Below are 19776 nucleotides of genomic sequence, written 5' to 3'. Positions count from 1 at the left end.
AACAGGCCACTTAATTGATGAATTCTACACTGCTATTAACTATTATTATTTCTGCATGCATTTTCATGTTTGTGTGAGGTTAGACTTTAAAGGCCTTTTTCAACTGTTCTCCTCTTGTCTTCTGACTGATCCTGAAGGTAACTGATTGAGCTAGCACAGCTAGCCAGTGTCCAGGGATCGTCATATCTGTTCAGCAAGGGGTTACAGACACGCATGGTCATACACTCCTTATACTTAAGTCCTATCCTGGGGAATCCAACCTCGGGTTCTCAAGCTTATATTAGCAGGCCCTTTGCCCAGTGAGCCATCTTCTTGGCCCTATTATTATTTCAGACATGACCTAAGAGTGATGGTTCTCAACTAAGGATAATTTTGTCTCTGCCCCAGAGAACAGGTGGAGATATCTGGAAACATTTCTGCTTATCCATTTGAGGTTGCTCTGTTCTTCATACTCAGAAGTCACTAAAGACCAATAAGAGACCCTCAAGTTTCCATGTTTCTTTTCTTCTTCATAACTCCTAAGTCATCTTTTTCCCCCTTAAAAATCAACTCTCTGAAGATATTCTTCCTGTGGGCCTGCATGGACCCTCACTACCACAGACCAGCCATTCCAGGTCCACATGCTTGTTATCAGAAACTGCACTCTTCAAAGGTTTATTTCCTTCATCTGCATTTATGGGTGAGAACTCGGCATGAAATACAGCCATCCCACACTCTCAGGGGAATCATTGCTCTCCCATTAACTTCAAAGTCGTCATTTCTACTAAAGATGTACATGCTTAGTCCTGAAGCATGCATTTTTAGCATGGAAAACTAACTGGTGTCCCATTTCCTATGAGGAGAAGAGGAAAACACCTTGGAGGTACTTGAGTCCTGCTGCTCCTACTGCTGCATCAGAGCAGGCTAGAGGACTCAGGAAGTTCACTATTAAAGACTGTAAGTTCCCTGTTGCCATAATCCACAAGAACAGCTCAGCTCTATAAAGCTGTCAGGAAATGACTTACCACATCAGATAGATGGTGACCCAGTCCATAAGGAACCACCTCCTACCTCTACCTACAACCAGGGTCCCTGCTAACACTTACCCAACTGTTTGCATTTTCCTGTATCCAAAGCAATGTATGAGATCAGTGAAAGTGTTGTCTGAATCTTTATTGGTGAGTGATTTTTTTTTTTTTGCAGTAAATAAACACATACTAGTGTTGTCACCTTAACATCTCTCCATCTTCCTTGGCCAGAGAACCCACTTCCCATAAAACAAACAAAACAAAACAAAACAGAACAGAACAGAACAGAACAGTGAAGAGCCTGCTTTGCTGGTACACAGATCTTGGGGGCCTTCTTCCCTTAGCTCTTACCAGAAATGTCCTTCACTAAGAACTGGTACTGAAATGGTTAGAAAAGGAATTGATCCCACACTGTTGGTACCATATTCACATAAAGAAACCATAGTCCAGGGGCTAACACCAATAAACCAATAAAGCTATTTAAATCGTGGTAGCTAACAGTTAACATCGCCCTTCAAAAGACATATATCACACCTGTAAGTTTGTAGAGAGATAAATCCAAGGCTGGTTATGATAAATGTAAAGATTCTTAGATTTTTAATTGGTAACTGTCACCGTCAAATCTAAAGACTATAAACAGGAATTCTAATAAATGTATATCTGCATATGACTACTATTTTACAGACAAAATATAAAATCAAAGAATGCATTTCCTATTATTGTATTTCCTGTCCTCCCAATGCATAACTCTCTCATCTTTAATGCATTCAAAATCCATCATACCACTCCCTGTAACTTACATTTTAGAAGTTCGAAAGTGCACTTGAGTGCCTGTGAGAACAGAGTGTATGTTTCCCATCTTTCATATAAGAGCTGTGCCTGGCTTATTAAAAAAACCTAACTGCCAGACAATTAATAGAAAAGATTCTTTAAGTGTTCTTCATATAAAACACAACATAATCAGCAAGGACAGTGCTTATTTGGTGCTAGCTTTAAGTAAATTACTTAAATGAGAAGTTATTACTGGAGGAATTTCTACATGAGGAAAAAGTTTAAATAATTTAGTATAAGAATATCTTCATATTCATGAAGAGAACAAAAGGAAGTAAGAGTTAAAGACCATGACACAGCATTCATTCCACTGAAAACAATGAATTTTAAAAATAAGGAAAGCCAGTTCCAGTGGCTTTCCTTAATTCCAGTTACTGGGCCTCAGCCTCGGATGCAGGAAGATTTCAAAAGAGAGCTTTGCCTGAAATCAGAAGTAAAAAGAGGGCTGGACATGCAGCTCAGTGGTGTTTACCCATTACACACCAGACTCCAGCTAGGTTTAACCTCAAATTTAAAACAAGTAGAAAAAAAATGCAGTTTTGCAGCTTCTGCATTCCACAGCATGTAGACTAATAATCAATGATTACTTCACTAATATTTTTACTTAGGAAACATTACCAAGTAATAATGGTGCTAAACAATGGGTCTGGAACCTAATTTCCTTTTCATAAAGCAAACCATACTTCCACCAAAGATACTACAAGGCTGGACACATAAATCTCAGAGAGCATACTTAATGCAAAATGAAATATCTTTTTAGCAGCACTAACTCTTTTTTTTGCCTTTTTGAATAATTATGGGACTAAGAGAGACTCCTGAGGCAGGAGGGGAAAACACTAAAATAAGGTTAAGGTCTCTTTGGAAAGAAGTGCAGTTCCCACAGCTTTCACCATCAACAGCCTCTAGAAATGACCTAACCTTCGCAACTTTTTTTTTTTTTTTTTTTTTTGAGGGGGAATTGGGGATGTAAACACACTACTTGAACCAGAGTGAAAAACTTTGTCGTGACACTAGCAATCCAATTGGAGAAAATCCATACTCCTGAGTGGGCCTGGATGATCCTACACTCTTTCAAGCTCCTCCAGAGTCCCACAGGCACACCTAGAGGTTTACAGTGGAGGTCAGTATAAACACATGTATTTCAGTATGTTTAACCTACACTGCCAGTGCCTGCCATAGGTTTTAAGATTTCCTTTTCCAAAGAGAAAAGAAGAAAGTGGAGTCAGAACTTCACAAGACAGGAACCAAATGAATTCTATCTTTAAATTCAAACTTGTACAAGAGGGCTGAGGGTTGAGCAGGGAGAGAAACACAACCATGCCATGGAGGAAGCCGAGACATGTAAAATAACATGACCTTGCCCATTGCCAGTCAAGGCCCAGAAGGAAGGCAATCAGGCCTCAGGGTAGAGTGTGGTGGTAATTGCTCAGGACCCTATACAGCCTGCCAGCCACTTTGTGTTTGTACCCCTATACTGTCTATATGAGGGGCTACCAAACATCATTCTGGCTCCAAGCATTTGGAACATGGACAAACCCACTACATCGAGGCTCTTGCTGATTGGTATAGAGGTCGGGAATCTCCTCCAGGAGCTTCCTGCGACTGCTCTTGCATTTATGTAGCTCATCAAATACTAAGATGCTCATACTTGACAAAAAGCTGGATGATGCTAGCCTGTCGATCACCATTCTAAGCACTTTCCTTTCCACTCCCTCTCCTAAAGTTGATCCCAAGAAGCTGCTATTCCCTGCTGAGCCCTACAGCAACTTGGAAGATTTGCAACTGGGGAACTATAATTCTTCTCATTGGTGCTGCAACATAGCAAGCTTACTCTTCAGGGTCCTTCACGGTCAGTGATACTAATGTGGGTATTATCTTCTAACAGGCCCCTAGATTAAAGAGTTGACACATGGAAGAATCATCAGGGTCCTTGAAGTAAAACAATAATAATAAAAGCAATCTCCCTAGCTCTCTGCTGCAGGACAGCCATCTTTCATCACCCCATGTGACAGAAGAGGTAGATGCATCACCATGATCAGACTGTGATCATGCCCTTACGATGTCACAACAGACACCTACGATGGTTGACATGCCTGGCTTGCCACTTGTACTGCCCAAGTTTCAAAACGGACTGAATGTCATGACACTCACTAGCAGCAGAACCCTACATTGAGTGAATCATGCTGAACAGAACAAGACAGGCCAAGCCCTGGAGTCAGTGGGCAAGCCAGCATTGCCAAATCAGTAACTTCCAGATTCAGTGAAATTCTGACTCCAGAAAGTAAGATGAAGAGAAGCAGAGAACACCTGACCTCTATTTATGATATTTGCTTAGAAAAAGAAGACATGGGGCTGGGAGGACAGCTCAGTCGGTAAAGTGCTTGCTGTGCAAGCATGAGGACCCAACCTTGACCTCCAACACTCACATAAAAATCCCAGCATAGCAGCGTGTGCCTGTAATCCAGCCAGAAGAATCATAGGCTTTCTGGCAGCCAGCCTACTCAATAGGTGAGCTCCAGGTTCAATGAGAGACGTAGTCTTACAAAAACATGATGGAGATGGATAGAGGAAGGTAGTCCATGACTGCTGGCCTCCACATGCACACACACACACACACACACACACACACACACACACACACACACACACACACACACACAGCATGCAAGTGACACTTTCTATTCTTCCCTCTACTCTGTATAACTCTGCCACTGAATCTCTGCAACTCCTGAAGCCATATCAAAATCTTACGGAAGTGATGACTCTAAGAATCAAGTCATTCAGAGGGAAGACACACCCTGCATTCAAGGAGCAGAGAGGCTGCCCAAAGGTAATCTGTGCTGCAGATATGAACAACTACCCTTACTTTCAAGCCATGCATCCCTGGTCTTTTCAAAAGCTAAAGCATCCTAATTCATTCCCAAATAGTTCCAAATACTTAAACATGCTCCTGGAAATAGTTCCGTGAGATCTGGAGTGTAGGGAACCTCAGTGACACTGGCAGCTGCAGGGTACCACAATGCCCACAGGACACAGAACTGACCAGTTCGTTCCTCCACAGCATGGGAGCAGTCCAATGGGCCTCCGTACAGATACTTCCTTTTCACACCAGAGTGAATGGTGAGAGGAAGGGCAATCATTCATGGAAAAGATGTCACAAGACAGCTCATTAGGAAGTGGTATAAGAATGAAAACCCACAAGCCCTTCAGAATGTGTCAAAATCACTTATCAAGAGAGACCATCAGCTACTTAACAACAGTGAGAAGAAAATACTTCCCATTGTTCCAGAAAGTTACAGAAGCAGACACTGTCCTGTACCAGGCTTTCTCTTTCTTTTGGGCCCCCAATCAGCTCCAGCTCCCCCTCCCAAATCATGACACAAAGAGTTCTTATTAGTTATCAATGCCTCAGCCTACCTAAGGCTCATTTCTAGCTAGCTCTTTTAACTTAAATTACCCTGTTTTTCTTTATCTACCTTTTGCTTCGGGGCTTTTTTTTCCCCTTCCTTCCTTCCTTCCTTCCTTCCTTCCTTCCTTCCTTCCTTCCTTCTTTCTTCATATCTTAATTTCACTTCTGGCAGGTGGCTGCCTGGCTTCTTGTCCCGGGCATGTCCTCTTCCTTTTCTCTCCTCTCATCCTTCTCGCTAGCCTAGATATCTCCTCCTATTTATTCTCACCCTGCAACCCCCACCTATCCTTTCTGCTGCCTACCTAGTAGCCATCAGATCTTTATTAGACCAATCAGGTGCCTTAGGCAGGCAAGGTGAAACAATTACAACACATCAATACATAATTAAACATACATCCTTACATAGCATAAGCAAATATAACACACTTTTACATAGATAAGTAATATTCCACAGAATAAACAAATGGAATACAGGTTTGCCTAGTTAAAATAATATTCCACAACATCCTCCAAAATGGCCTGGTTCATCTTTGCCAATACTTGTCAAAAAGGTTGGTAGAAATTCAAGTTTTGTTTTCACGCTAAAATTTCCCAATGGCCAATCAATACTGACTATACTACTGCCACTGCTAAAAGGAGCAATATTGTCTTAATACTAGGACCTAGGGAACATACGAGAAAGAAGAAGAGCCTGTGGGATGAAAACGGGCCAGTGGACAACACAGAAGAGCTTCTAAATGATGCCTTCGGGAGCCTTCAAGCTAAGAATGTGAACAGATGGACTCAGGAAATTTGGATCTGCTGGCTTCCCCACACTGTGGAAGATGGTGAGACCAAGTGAAGCAGTGTGACAAGAGCACAATGACATCTGAAAGCACAAGCCAAACTCACTAAATATCACTTGATATTTAGTGAATATTCAGTCAGTAAACCACTTACTGAGTTCATTCATCCCCCGGTACCAGGATGAAAATGTATAGAGTGGAAGAAGGGAGGGCCAGGCTCACCAGACAGGTCAATGAGAAGCCTGTATCAGCAGAGAAAAAGGTACAGTTCACAAGCAACAACATCCTAGATTGTCCTCTGGCCTCCACATGCACACACACACACACACACACACACACACACACACACACACACACACACACACACACACGGTATGCGTGGGAGCATACCTCTACACACGCACACACACTGAAGATTCACGGTGGCTGGCAGAGGACTGATGCAGATAGTTACTGAAGGAGCCTGAGGAGATCCCTAAACATGAAGAAGCTCCAGGATAGTGTAGAGAGGTAATCCGGGCAGGACCCAGTGTGAATCATAAGTTGCTGAGCTATTTATGTGGCTGAATGGGAGCCATTGAGCCATGGTTTCTGAATCTGACTCTACATATTTCCCTGACTTTTAGCACAGCTCCAGGCATCTGTATGACTTTTCCACCTTGTATTACTTTGGCTGTTTGGCAGCTAGCTGGCTTTTTCAAATTCTCTGTGACAGAAATATTGCCTTCAGAAGGAAATTGACTGTGCCATGTTAGAATGTTAGTTTGACTACTGTTTAGATAACTTTGTTCTGTTTGGATAATTTTTCTTTAAATTGGCTCAATGTTTATAAACTCTTCAATATACTTCAACAGGAAGCTTAACATGCTCAAACAGGAAACTGGCAGTCCTGCCAGACAGGAATGAAACCAAGAACCGGTGGCATCAACATTCAAAGATACACTTGCTCAAGATTCTGGGACCAGACAGATCTCTCCTTGTTATAAAAATACTCGAGCAAGTGGGAGAGGCATGAAAGACCTATTTGTGCCAATCCCTGAATTTCTCTCTGACTAAAAACCACTCAAAGAGGGATGACATTATTAGATTAAGAATTGGCCATTTTTTTGGATAACCTAAATAAATAAACAAATAAATAAATAAATGTTACATCCACTGAAGCTATTACTTTATACTCTGTAACATTACTGAAAAGGGATTCCTAAAATCACTCAAGGAGGCAGCCCTGGGATTGGAGAGGTGGGGCATGTGAAAATGCCTGCTGCCAAGCCTGGGCATTGACCTCAACACCAGGAAGGTGTGAGGGAAACTCTAGTAAGCTACCTTCTAATCTCTGTCTCTGTCTCCCTCCCTTCCCCCCTCCCGCCCCCAGAGAGAGAGAGAGAGAGAGTGTGTGTCTGTGTGTGTCTGTGTGTGTCTGTGTGTCTGTGTGTCTGTGTACACAAATGGATTTAAAAACAAGAACTAGAAAGCCGACAAGAGTCCAAACTAGCCCTGGTGGTATGTACCTGTAATTCCAGTGCTCATGAAGCATCATGTATTCAAGATCAACCTAGTCTACAAGAGGTGGGGCAGCAAGAGAATACTAAGGGGTATTACAGATGGGCAAAGAACAATTATATACATATAAAAATGTCAGAGTGAAACCTGCTGTTGTATAGGCTTCTTCAAAGATAATAATTAAGACAATAGCTTACATTATGTAGATACTACTGCTATATTTCATAGTCTACCCCAGATTTTAGTTGCATAAGACAAAATGAGGTTTCATGAATGAAACAGACAGCTGGCATGTTTTAACAACATGAAGCATGAGAAAGAAGGTACGTGACTCTTACTGCAGTCAATCTCCAACAGGTATTAGACACAAGGCTTGGGTGCAAGATTTTTCTTAATCATGTAACTCTGTTGGGTTTTTTTGTTGTTGTTTTTTTTGGGCAAAATTCTGTCTTGAGGCATACAGCAGCTGTTTAGTCCAGCCAGGCATAAACAATCCTGAAAATTCCTAATGCAGTGAAACACCAATGCTTTATTTGACATTGCTATCAAGACCACCTCAGCAGGAAAAATGACAGCAAGATAAGGAATGGAAGTCCCATTCAGCTTAATAACCTCAAGAAGAAAAAGGCCAATCGAGTAGCACTTAAGATGACATAAGCCAACAATATGCTGTCAATGAAAATGCTCCAAACCATTCCATCACAATGTCCAGAGAGAAGGACCAAATGTTTCTTTGTTTTCTATCATCAGACAGTGGGTTTATGAGCTGAGTCGGATATAATAAATGAGTCTGTGTTGTTAGGTGTTTTCACACCTGTAGCCTTTATGTGAAGCACACATGAAACCCTGCTGTTATCAGACAAGCACTTGGGTAGACAGAATTTCTTTTGAGTGATTAATCAAATTTTTCCATTCACCCACAGCTCCCACCAGGCTCCTCAACGAGTCAGTTTCAAAGGCCGAATACCATCCTTTCAAATTTATAACTTGGAGAAAAGATGTCTGACTTTGATCCATCATAGACATGAAAAGTATATACTTCCATATGACCCTGTGCCTTGTGCAGACCCACTAAATTTATGGACTAATGAACATAAGGATTTATGTTATGTCAAAGTAAATATTGACCTTAGCTCTGCCCCGGTCAATATTTACTGCTTTGCTCAATAAATCCTGATGTTCATTTTCAAACCAAGTCAATATCAGTTCATTAATTTCTATACAGTTCATATCAGCATTTTGTAAAATGTTTCACCTATAAAAATTTGGATACAGAAAGTTAAAGAGACCAAAACCTTGTTGCTTATTTGTGGGTTTATTCATTACTAGGGTTCTCCCTCCTTACTTTGTACCCTCAAAATTGTAAATAGCATAACTGCATAAATTTAATACAATTCAGCAATCTATCCTAAAATACAATCATATTTTAAAATATAGGCATATTGATATGAGAAACTGAAGCACTCTAGAAATATTTCTATAATATATAATGTTTTCAAAATATTTACACAAGGAAACAATCTCCTTCATTTCTAAACAGGAATGTGCATAGCTTCCACATTCCTCAGCCTACTCATAATGGGACCACCATATTTATACTACATTAATATATACTGTGGTTCATCTTACTTCATGCTGGTGGCTACTACATAAGCATTTCAATATTAAGTTCTTCTGAAGGTCATTTAAACTGTCTTAACACAGCATCACCTTGGATATATGCACAATTAGTTTTCAAAAGAAGATTCCTAAACTCAGCTATGCTGATCAAAGAAGAACAGTAACAGTATTATTCAACCTTGGGCTGGAGAGAGATGGCTCAGAGCTTGCTGCCAAGCCTGACCATGTAAACTGTATCCACAGAAACCACAAAGTTGTCCTATGACCTACACACACACACACACACACACACACACACACACACAAACACACGCACACTAAACAAGAGTATTTTAATATTTTATAATCTAGAGATGTTCACCAAAGTCCACCAAAATACTCTATCACAACTGCTGGCTCCAGAGTCAATTTAAAACTAAAATCTGGACCTGTTTATACTGATTTTCAAATTCCCCAACTAGAAACAAATGAAATTTCATCACTGATATCACTTGGCACCAAGGTAGCAATGGGCAAACACTTCCCAGTAAGCCTGTTCACAGGTCACAGAGCCCCTCACACATGCAGTCTTGTCCTCTGTTGATGCTCACTGGTGGCCATCAACTTTATAAACTCTATGGAGCCCCCTCTGGAGAGCTGATGCCAAAAAACATTAGAATAGAGGTTTGTTTTTTTTCTTTTCTGTTTTTTAAGAAAAGAGAATAACTCAAAAGGAAGACAACAACAGGAAAATATGAGTTGAGAAAACTTCTTATAAACAAACAGAGAGGAAAAGCCAAATTTGGCCAACTGTCTGGAAACCCCAAGCATCTGGCACCGAATTTGCTTTTAAATAGGAAGCCAGTAGATGTTAGACCATGTGGGTTCTGGCTCACCCAATCTGTCTTGTAGCCAAAGATAAAAAAAAAAAAAAAAAAAAAAATACCAAGCCCATAAGAAGACACAGTGTAGCCTACAAGTTACTTCCTACCTTGAGGCCCCTCCTATCCTAAAACATTTAGCTAAGAACATAGTAAGAAAAAGATTACCCACAGTTTCCATTCAATGAAACAAAAGTCCAAGGAACACAATAAATATGGAACAAAACCACCATGACACACTTTTGTAGGATTAAGTTCAAGTTTATAAAATCATTATAAGCAATCCATCATTCTCCTCCACATTCACTCATTTGAAATTAAATGTGATGCCATCTTGAGTCACCCTGGCATCATCCTAGACAATTCATCTTGCTTCCTCTTGTAAGTTCAACAGCAATGGACTCCTCTGCACTCTCTCCTTTTACTTCTGGAAGCCTCGATGATAAGCCTCCTCAAGATTAATGCTGTTTCTCTCCACACTTTCTGTGTAAGAACAATCTCTGGGGTCTGTCCTTCAGACCTGGCATACAGTAAGCAGTTCAAAATGGAGCAGAAAAAAAAAAAAAAAAACTGGCTCAAAGGCTAAAATCAAATTAATATGGCTATGTGGAAGTTCACTGTCAATAAAAAAGAGGAGACTAAGTGCTATGGGAAAGGGGGATCAAGGCTGAAGAACAAACCAAAGGTGGCCTCTGAGCTGGGTACCCAAGGCTGATTATATCCCTGCCCAACTTGGTAAGGTTTCAGCCAATCAGGAGCTATCTACTGCAAAAACCCAAGTCTAGGGAAATGACTCCCTAAGGAGACTCTGTAGGAGTTCCCAGGAGAGCAGTAAATAATACAGCAATATTAACATTAAACCTCTGCGTTCTACAGCGCCTTCCATTCTTCCAATGACAAAAGCAGCCCTCTGTAGGCATGTGTATTTTGATTTACCCTGTACAGACATTCTTAAAAATAGGCATGGAAATGTAATTTTAAAGAAGTTAATTATATCCTCAGTTCACAGGGGAGCTCATTACTTAAAGGGCTCCAACTGCAAAGTCTTTTGTAAATCACCCACTCTTTTATCTGAATATCAGAGCCCATTAGTGAGCACCCAGGCACAGGATCTGGAGCAGAGCCTCTCATTTATCTGCCCATCCATTTGTCCAGCTAAAAGCTGGAAACTGAAGCCTGACCTAGAGACACATGCCTATAATCCCAGGACCCGGGAAGCCAAAGCACTGAAAATTCAAAGCTAGCTTAGGCTACACGGTGAGACCCTGTCTCACAAAGAGGCACTGAATCTGAAAACTCAAATGAAGCACTCTGGCTCAGTGCATGGCAGAGGGAGAAAAGCTTAAAGCTATAATCCTTGTCCTCAAACCATGTATACTTTGCTGGGGAAATGAGCCACATACCTACATACAGAGATATGTATTCATGGGAGAAGTGTGTAATGAAGAGCCATGAGAATAGCTCTTCCAGCCCAATGTAAAAACCCAAAATTCATGTGGATGCTGAGATGACTAACACCTGAACCTCACACCTAAGCCATCTGTAAGGTCAGTCCTTCATCTCCATTAGTTAAAAAAAGGACTTACCTATCATCTGGCCAAAAAGGCAGAAGCAATGCCTGTTAGAATAGCTATGTCTGACTTCAACTTGCTCAAGGACACTACTTCCCATAGAAAATTTTAGCAATTGAATGTTTTGATTTGGGATTCCTCTGAAGAAAACACCACTCCCAACCCAAAACTTATTCATACAATTACTTTTTACACAAAACAAACTATTAGAGATGCAAAAAGTCCAAGGTCAGAGAACACACAGCCTGCTTTCCTTCCAGTGTTTGAAAGGGAGGAACAAATATGCATAGATTTATAAAGATACTTTATAGTTCCACTTGGACTTGATTCAGGTTTGTCTCTTATTTCTCTTTCAAGCAACCGTGACCTAGCCAACATATGGAATTTTTCATATAAAAAATTACAGAAGTTCTGGGCAAACTCCAAAATTCATGAACTACCATTACCTGAAGTTACAGAAAAAAAAAATTTATTTCTTAGCAGGTTAAAACTACAGGAGACAAATTGTTTTAATATTTCTAATGAGATACTTGAGAGGACTGCATTTTTTCTTCTGGTATAATTCTTCATGAAATTCCCTGTAAGGAAGTAGAAATCCAGAAACAAAAAGCATCTTGAAATGGCATTGCTCCTCCTCACAGATAACCATAGCATCCAACATCCATTCTCACTTCTGATGGATGGAGTTTCCAGTTGGATATAGATATTGTGACCCTTTGCTACAGTAATCATATCTCTGGATGACTATAATCACAGAACAACAGGCAGGCTCCTCCACCAACAGTCCTGTATGTTGATGTTGTAGATGTTTGATAAGCCTGTCAAAGGAGAGTTTACACATCAAGTATGAATGGGGATCTGCAGTATGCCAAATGAATTAGTAGAAACCAAATAACGATGTTCACTGTAGAGTGAAAACTGAAAAGTCCCCATTCTACTAATGAAGTAGTGACCCTGTTCTAAGAACAAGCTATCCCCAGCTCAAAACTCAAAGTCTCTGTGTAGTGACTGTGAAGTGACTGTGTAGGATAGCATGGGGATGAAGATATCAGTAGTGTTTGCAAACTGCACTCCACCAAACACCAATTGATGGAACCCAGAGAGTGTTTACTTGACCCAACCTGAAACACAGCCCACCTCACTCATCTTGTCTCTTCCATGATATTTTCTTAAAAAGGAAAATGCAAACACTACCCTGAAGACATGCTGAAGTCTTTGCAAGGGGAAAAGGACCACATGGAAACCACAGCTATCTTCTTCACCCCTGGGTATCAGGGTTAGACTGAGAACAGGCTCTGCACAGAATCCAAACTATGTGAATTTGAGCAAGCACTAAAGATTGTTTTCTGTGAAGAGCTGGAGAACACCATTCTCCATTTTCCATCAAAAAGTCCATCATAAATGCTTTAGGGTGGGTGAGATGGCTCAGTGGGTCAAACAATTGCTGTACAAACCTGACAATCCTGGATTCAATGGAAAGGTGGAGGAAGAGAACTGATTCCCAAAGGTTGTGCTAAGACCACCACACATACACGTGAGCATGTGCACACATGCACGTCAAACACACACAATAATTATATATAATATATATATATATATATATATATATATATATATTCTCAAATGAGAAGCTGTAGTGAAGTACCACAGAGTACACAAAGTAATGAGAGTGGTTGTGTTACAATAAACTCCCAAGCACAAACCTAGGCTGAAGCCTGCAGCTTCTCCACCTCTGAACTCAACAATCCTTTCGATAAACTCTCATTGGAAAGACAACAATGCAAAGCATATAAATTTGCCCATGCCCATCTCACCTCCTTCACCCTCAGTCCTATCTGGTGATTACTGAGAAGCATGGCTGCCAAGGAAAATTTCAGAAACACCAACAAGTAAAGGAGAAACAGAGTCAAGAACACCAAGTAGAGTCGGGTACTCGATGACACAAACTGAGCTAAACAGCTGACACCCATCATCTCAGGTCACACCCTAGGAGGGAAATGCTGTTAGTTACTTCAATTTCCCAAAAGGAAAACCAAGGCTCTAGAAATTAAAAGTCTCTCCAAATTCAGACTCAGTGTTACCAGTATTTGACACCAGTCTATACATCAGCACAAAATTCATAATCTACACATTACCCCCACTCTCCCACAAAGGACAAATGGCAATGTCCTAGGAGAAAGTAAATGGATTGCAAGATTGGAGGCATGATGTTAAGATCTGGTCCATTAGACTGATCTTTCAAACGTGGCCTAATTTACCTTTGCTAAATTTAAAAATGCCTCACCACAAAGAGCCTTTCTTTCCTCAAGCCCACATTTTCAGCTTCCTTTATACCTCGAGGTATATACTGGGAGTAAGACTCCCACAATCCACACCTGTCTAAAGTGTGGAAAGTGAACAGACACCAAGTTTCACGGCTCCTGCCCTTCCTATATCCATCGGAAAATACTGAGCAGCATCTCTGATGAAGCCCAAATATTCTTGACATGAGAACCAATACTGCCCTCCATGTTAAGAATCACTGACATCCCTGGGAAGGTGGTTTCAATGTAGGAGGACTGTACAGGATGGGCATCCTGACTCAAAAGCTCTGAACTGTTGGGGTAATGACATGGTGTACAAGGGGAAGATTCCACAACCAATCTTAGGAGGTGGGTGGCATTCAAACTCTATAAATGCTAAAGACACTGTATAAAATCACCTTTGCATGTTAGGTACATGTGATACACAATACCCTATTCAGACTTAGGCTCAGTCCCTGAGACATTTTAATGTGCAGATAGTAACATCTGGAAGTCTGCTAGCCCTGTTTCCTTCCTCCTCCTCCTCCCCTCTTATTTTCATTACCCCTAGCAAGTGGCTTGAGAAACTCTTCCAAATTGCTCATATCCATCACAAGGTTCTTCATGGACTGCCCTATATGAACTCAATAGAGGAGTAGGGGACCGGGGGGGGGGGGGGGAGAGACACTCACTAAAATAAGAATCGAGAAACTAAAACTATAGCCTGTGAACATTACCTAACTGGCTACCTGTTCTTGCGCAGCCTGTAAAGGACAAATGCTTCTGAAGACTTGAAAATGCTCAGTTTAAAAAACAAAATAAACTATTTGATGGGGAATGTACTTCTTTGTATGTTTATCTTATTGATTTTTGAATAAAATACTGTTTGGCCAATGGCAAGCAAGGACTAGGAGTCAAAGAGGATTCTGGGAAATGTAGTAGAGAAGTGCTGATCCAGGCAGGAAGTGAGACTCATATTTAAGCGAAGGAGAAACAGGAAGGGCCCTCTTTTCCCCTCCGCTCCTGTTCCAGCGGCCCAGTGTGATCCACCAGCAAGGAGGGACGCCAATAAGGCGTCCAATAAGATAAGTCTTATAAAATATATAAGTTTGTGATAGTTAAGACTTAAGTAACAGATGAGAATCCTAATCATTGGCCAAGCAGCATTGAACCTAATACAAGTTTCTACACAGAAACTTGGGCCTAACTCGGGCTGGTGGCTGGCGTAAAGCACACACGTGGCAGTGGGGCTCAGGCGGCTTTTGGCAGAAAGATTTATCGCAACAAGTATTTCCTTGTAAGATGAAAATTATGAAGACCCAGGTTCAAGCACTCAAAAAAGAATTTTGTTACAGCACATCCAGTGTCACATGGAGCTGCTGTGATGCTGTGCTGGGAGGGCTGTAGCAAAGACTCTGTGTCCTGAAAAAGTCTAGAATGGTTATGATCTAGTTCCTTCCAGGTAAGTGTAAGTATAGCAATCCTAAACTGGAACTGTCAGCCTTCCGCTTGTGGCAGCACATGAACCCAGTCACACACACTCTGTGACATCTACAGAGATGACAGGGCCCATCAGAGGTAAGGATGTCAATCATGGCCCTATTCCCCCAGATGCACCATTCATGGCCCCTTGCCTAACTGAGTGATGGGAGAAGTTTTGCCTCTTCTCTGCCATTTGCAAGGGTGCCCTGTAACTTCCAATTTCCTGCCTAAGTGCATTATTATTCTAAATTGATGAACTGTAAATAACAGGCCACTTTACGTCTCTCCATGACTGATACCACAGCCACAGAGTACACAATGATAAATTTTCTTTGCATGTCTTGCTGAGAAGCTATATGTATGTAATTTCGGTCTCCATCTCCCAATTTCCTTCATTTATCAGGAAATGGTGACAAAGGGCTCTAATTAGATAATTCTAATCACAAAGAAGGAGGTGTGATGGAAGACTTCGCCATCACTGTCTCTGCACAGCAAAACAAAACAGATTTGGCCATTCTCCCTGAAGGGGCAGGAGATTTATCAGTAGACAAAAGAATGCAAAAAACGCCAACAGATAAGGGGTAATTAAAGATCAGGCCTATAAATTTTACACTGACATAAATTTAACAAGATTTGCAGGTGGAAATTCAGGATTGAAAAGCAAACCCTGATTTTGAAGAGAATTGCAGTAGTTCTATATGCAACAACAATGCATTATACATAGATTTATTATGAAGAATAATACAGCGCCTCCAAGCTCTTTCAAACAAGGAATTTGAATTATTCAGTACCACAGTAATTTCAAAATGGTCTGTCTTCTTCAAGTATTCCTCCTTAATTTGCCACAAATTTTTGAGTGTTAATGTCTCTTTTAAAAATAACAATCCACCTAGTTCATTTTTTTAGTTAGGTGAAGGGAGCATCATCCAGAATGGTCTCTATATGCAGAAAAATTATTTCTGATGTAATATGCACTAAAATTATTAGCAACGCTTTCTCAGTTCACTGAATCAAAGGTGCAAAGTAAAACTGGGTTTGGTACACAGCAGAGTAGCAATAAAGGCAACCAACAAGGCTTGGAAGTAAAGCAGCATCTCTTAGACAATGGCAGACACCCCTTTATAATGCTTAGTAGACATTAAGGGTCACCATAGCATCTTAAAGGTAACACTCTATCTCTCAAAGAAGTATAACCATGGTACAATGGCTCATTAACAAGAAAACGTCAGGGACAAACACAGGCAGAGGCGGAGGATTGGGAAAACATGGAAAGAGCAGGCTTCAAAGTTTCAACTTTTAACAAAGCAATAACTGCTTGAACAAACAGGGCTCAGGTGAAATCCTGATTCTGCCTTTTTAAAAAAAAAAAAAAAAAAAAAAAAAAAAACATCCAGGGCACTAAATAACTTAGCCAGACTCACCTGAGTATGCCCAGTAGGGGTCTCCGGATGCCTTGCGCCTGCGGATCTGCACAGAGCTGCCCTGTCTGCTCTCCTGCAGGGCCCCCACATAGCCTTCAGTCAATGCTGGAAGAGAGGAAAACACAAGGAGTCAGTCCTCACACTTAGCTGGACACAGGGCACAGGAAAGATGTTCAGCCACACACAGCAGAGGGAGTCACAGAAGCACAGGCCTTAGGGGCTGTCTGAATAGAGCCTGGGTTTTGCCTTCTTGTGAGGAGTTAGTGCCTGTGATCCCAACATTTGGTTGAGGCAGGAAGATTGCCTCCCTATCCTAAGCTGTCTGGACTACAAAGAGCCTGTCTCAGAAGAGGGTGAGATAGATAGATATATATATATATGCCTAAAGCAAGACATCAACATGTTTACTGTTCATATTAATAACATCTATGACCTTTTGTATTTGAATTTAGGTTGCAGTTATATTTGGCTGCTTGTTTTGAGACAGTGTCAAGCTAACCTGCAAGTGACCTTGTAGATAGGTTAGCCTCAAACTCCCATCCCAACCTCCTGCTTACCCGGATCCTCTCTGCTGGGATTACAGGTATAACCCCCAGCCGAACCTTCACTAGGTACTTGCTATTATAAACAATATATTATTTAATCAGTATAACACCAAGTGTGGACACCAAGTGATAAGAAATAAGCTTCAAGCAAGGAAATAACTTACACTTGCCTAAGGTCCAATCACCTTTTAAACCACCTGAATAAATGTGTATTTTGGGTGTAAAGAGCCTCCTGGGCACATGTGTTCTTCTCTGTGTTTGTTAGGTGTGTGTTTGGGGTAATTTCAGGTGCAGAGACACATACCAGCTCCCAGTGTCACAAAAAGAACATAGCAGAACTGAGAACCAAACAAATACACCGAAATCGGGGCCTCTGTCCCCCAAAGCAAGCACGGGCACAAGACCCCTCTCGCTGAATGCCCCACTTCCACAACCTTCACCCACCAACAGTTTCCTGCAGTAGCAAGGACAGAAAAGCACACAATCTTCCACGGCCAATGCTCAGAGGAAGTACTGCACAATGGTAACACACTTCTGAAAACTCAAAAGGAAGCCAATCCATCCACGAAAAGCAAAAGGATTCTCTATCACTATGGAGAGTTTCCATGGGCACACTCCCCCACCCCCACCCCACCTGAATCCTCTCTATCAGATGCAAATTTGCTCTAGTGATGAGCTTCCACCTGAATTCAGAGACGTATACAAGAACAGATATTACAGGTGTCCAGATTCCAAAACAATACACACCACCCACCTATATTAATATTCAAATGCACCCAAACAAAATCAAGTCTGCTTTTAGGAAGCAGAGAGAATAGTTAGGAGAAGTGTCCATTTGCTCTGAGATGAGGAATGAGGATAGCAATTCTAAACTACAGTACATTTTCTATTCCGATACGTTGCCAACGAGGGCAGGAAGACATTATTAGCTTTGATGAGAAAGTGATGGCCAATAAAAAACAGCACAACTGCAAGAACTAGTTTAAGACTTGTAACCAGGGCTGGAACACAGATGCTCCTGAGATAAACCTATAGAGGACAGTGTGAACGGAAGAAACTCCAAACATGTCAAAGGGAAACCTGCTGCTATCACTTCTATTTGTTCACTACTCCTGAATGACAAAGTAAAACATATATACATATACATATACATATACATATACATATACATATACATATACATATACATATATGTCGCTGCTCACTGTCATGTACAATGAAACTGTGGCCACTCACCATCCCACTCATCCTTCAATTCTGTAGACGAGCCACGCAGAGCACCAGTGAGTGGCAGTTCTCAACTAAGATCACAACTGCAGCATCACATGCTGCTTCCCTCACGCTGGACAGTCAGTTCATTTCTGTGCATATGTAAGTGTTTAATATGCACTTGCTTATTGTGCTTCGAACAATGCCCTGAAGCACTAGGTCTTTGTACCAGGACAATGGGTACAACACATCTTGACAATGTGAGCAATAAATGCCAAGTCTATGGGGGTTTGGAGTATTACCTCAGTTTCCTTGTCTGTAAAATAAGAGGCCTGAAAGATATTTGAGAAGACAATAGGACTTACTGCAAGCAGAGGTACCTGGCTCAGCTGCAAGTCCAACAGAACAAAATATATGCAGATTTAGTTTGACTAACTGATGCAGAAGAACTTGCAGGAAGCTAATTGTCTACATGTAACCAACGGACTGGTGGGCTGCCCACAATTTTTAGCTTGTGTTTGTTGGAAAACAAGGTCTCATGTAGTTCAAGAAGGCTTTAAACTTTTGGTGTCCTTGATGCCGTGTCCCCATTTGGGAGATTACAAGTGTGTAGTTCAACATACCCAGCTTATTGAACAACGGAGACTAAACTCGGTGCATGCTAAACCAGAGCTCTACCTCAGGGTACATTCTCCAGCCCACGTTCAGTTGACTTCTATGCCCCACCCTCCTTTCTCTAAAATGATACCTGAGCTCACTACCAGATGGTTTCTCAGAACTTATCCTGGGTGTTATTGGGTTCACAGACCATTTTTCATTTTCTTCTGCTCCAGTAAACACTACTGAATTTAAACTGAACTGTTTTAGAGGTGCTCTCCCTCAGCACCATCATAATAGGAATTTGTTCCATAGTCACTGCTTCAGTAGCAATCACAGCCCATTCTATCCATCCACAGCAAACCCAGTTGCTTTTATCCCTCCCAACACATGCTTGCCCTTCTTTAACTTAAGCCACTGAGTCTCCACACACCAGCATCCTGAAAAGTCTTGTGATGATATCAAGCACAAGGGAATCAGCCAGGCTTCTTTGCTTATGGAAGTGTTAGATATAAGCCCATAAAGATGTTGGGACATGGTCCCCAAAGCAAAGGGTGGGGTGGGGTAAGGATCAAGTATAGGGTCAGCAGAAGCTGGAGCCAAGCCAGGAGTCCAATTGTACAGATCAATTCTCTTGACAGCATTTAGCCCTGGCCA

General features: G+C 41.3%; 1 protein-coding gene across 2 annotated transcripts in view; it reads right to left on the bottom strand.

Moving 5' to 3' along the window:
- Ptprg (protein tyrosine phosphatase receptor type G) overlaps window positions 1-19776 on the bottom strand; it is a 663134-nt gene that overhangs the window by 472241 nt on the left and 171117 nt on the right. For both annotated transcript variants that reach the window (XM_027389349.2, XM_027389348.2), the window contains exon 2: window positions 16769-16873. In XM_027389349.2, the coding sequence (XP_027245150.1) occupies window positions 16769-16873 (105 nt within the window). The remainder of the gene's footprint in view (window positions 1-16768; window positions 16874-19776) is intronic.

Source organism: Cricetulus griseus, assembly GCF_003668045.3.
Source record: "Cricetulus griseus strain 17A/GY chromosome 1 unlocalized genomic scaffold, alternate assembly CriGri-PICRH-1.0 chr1_1, whole genome shotgun sequence".
Classification (NCBI taxonomy): Eukaryota; Metazoa; Chordata; class Mammalia; order Rodentia; family Cricetidae; genus Cricetulus; species Cricetulus griseus.
Note: the sequence above shows the minus strand (reverse complement) of the source record. Positions and strands in the feature narration are given on the sequence as shown.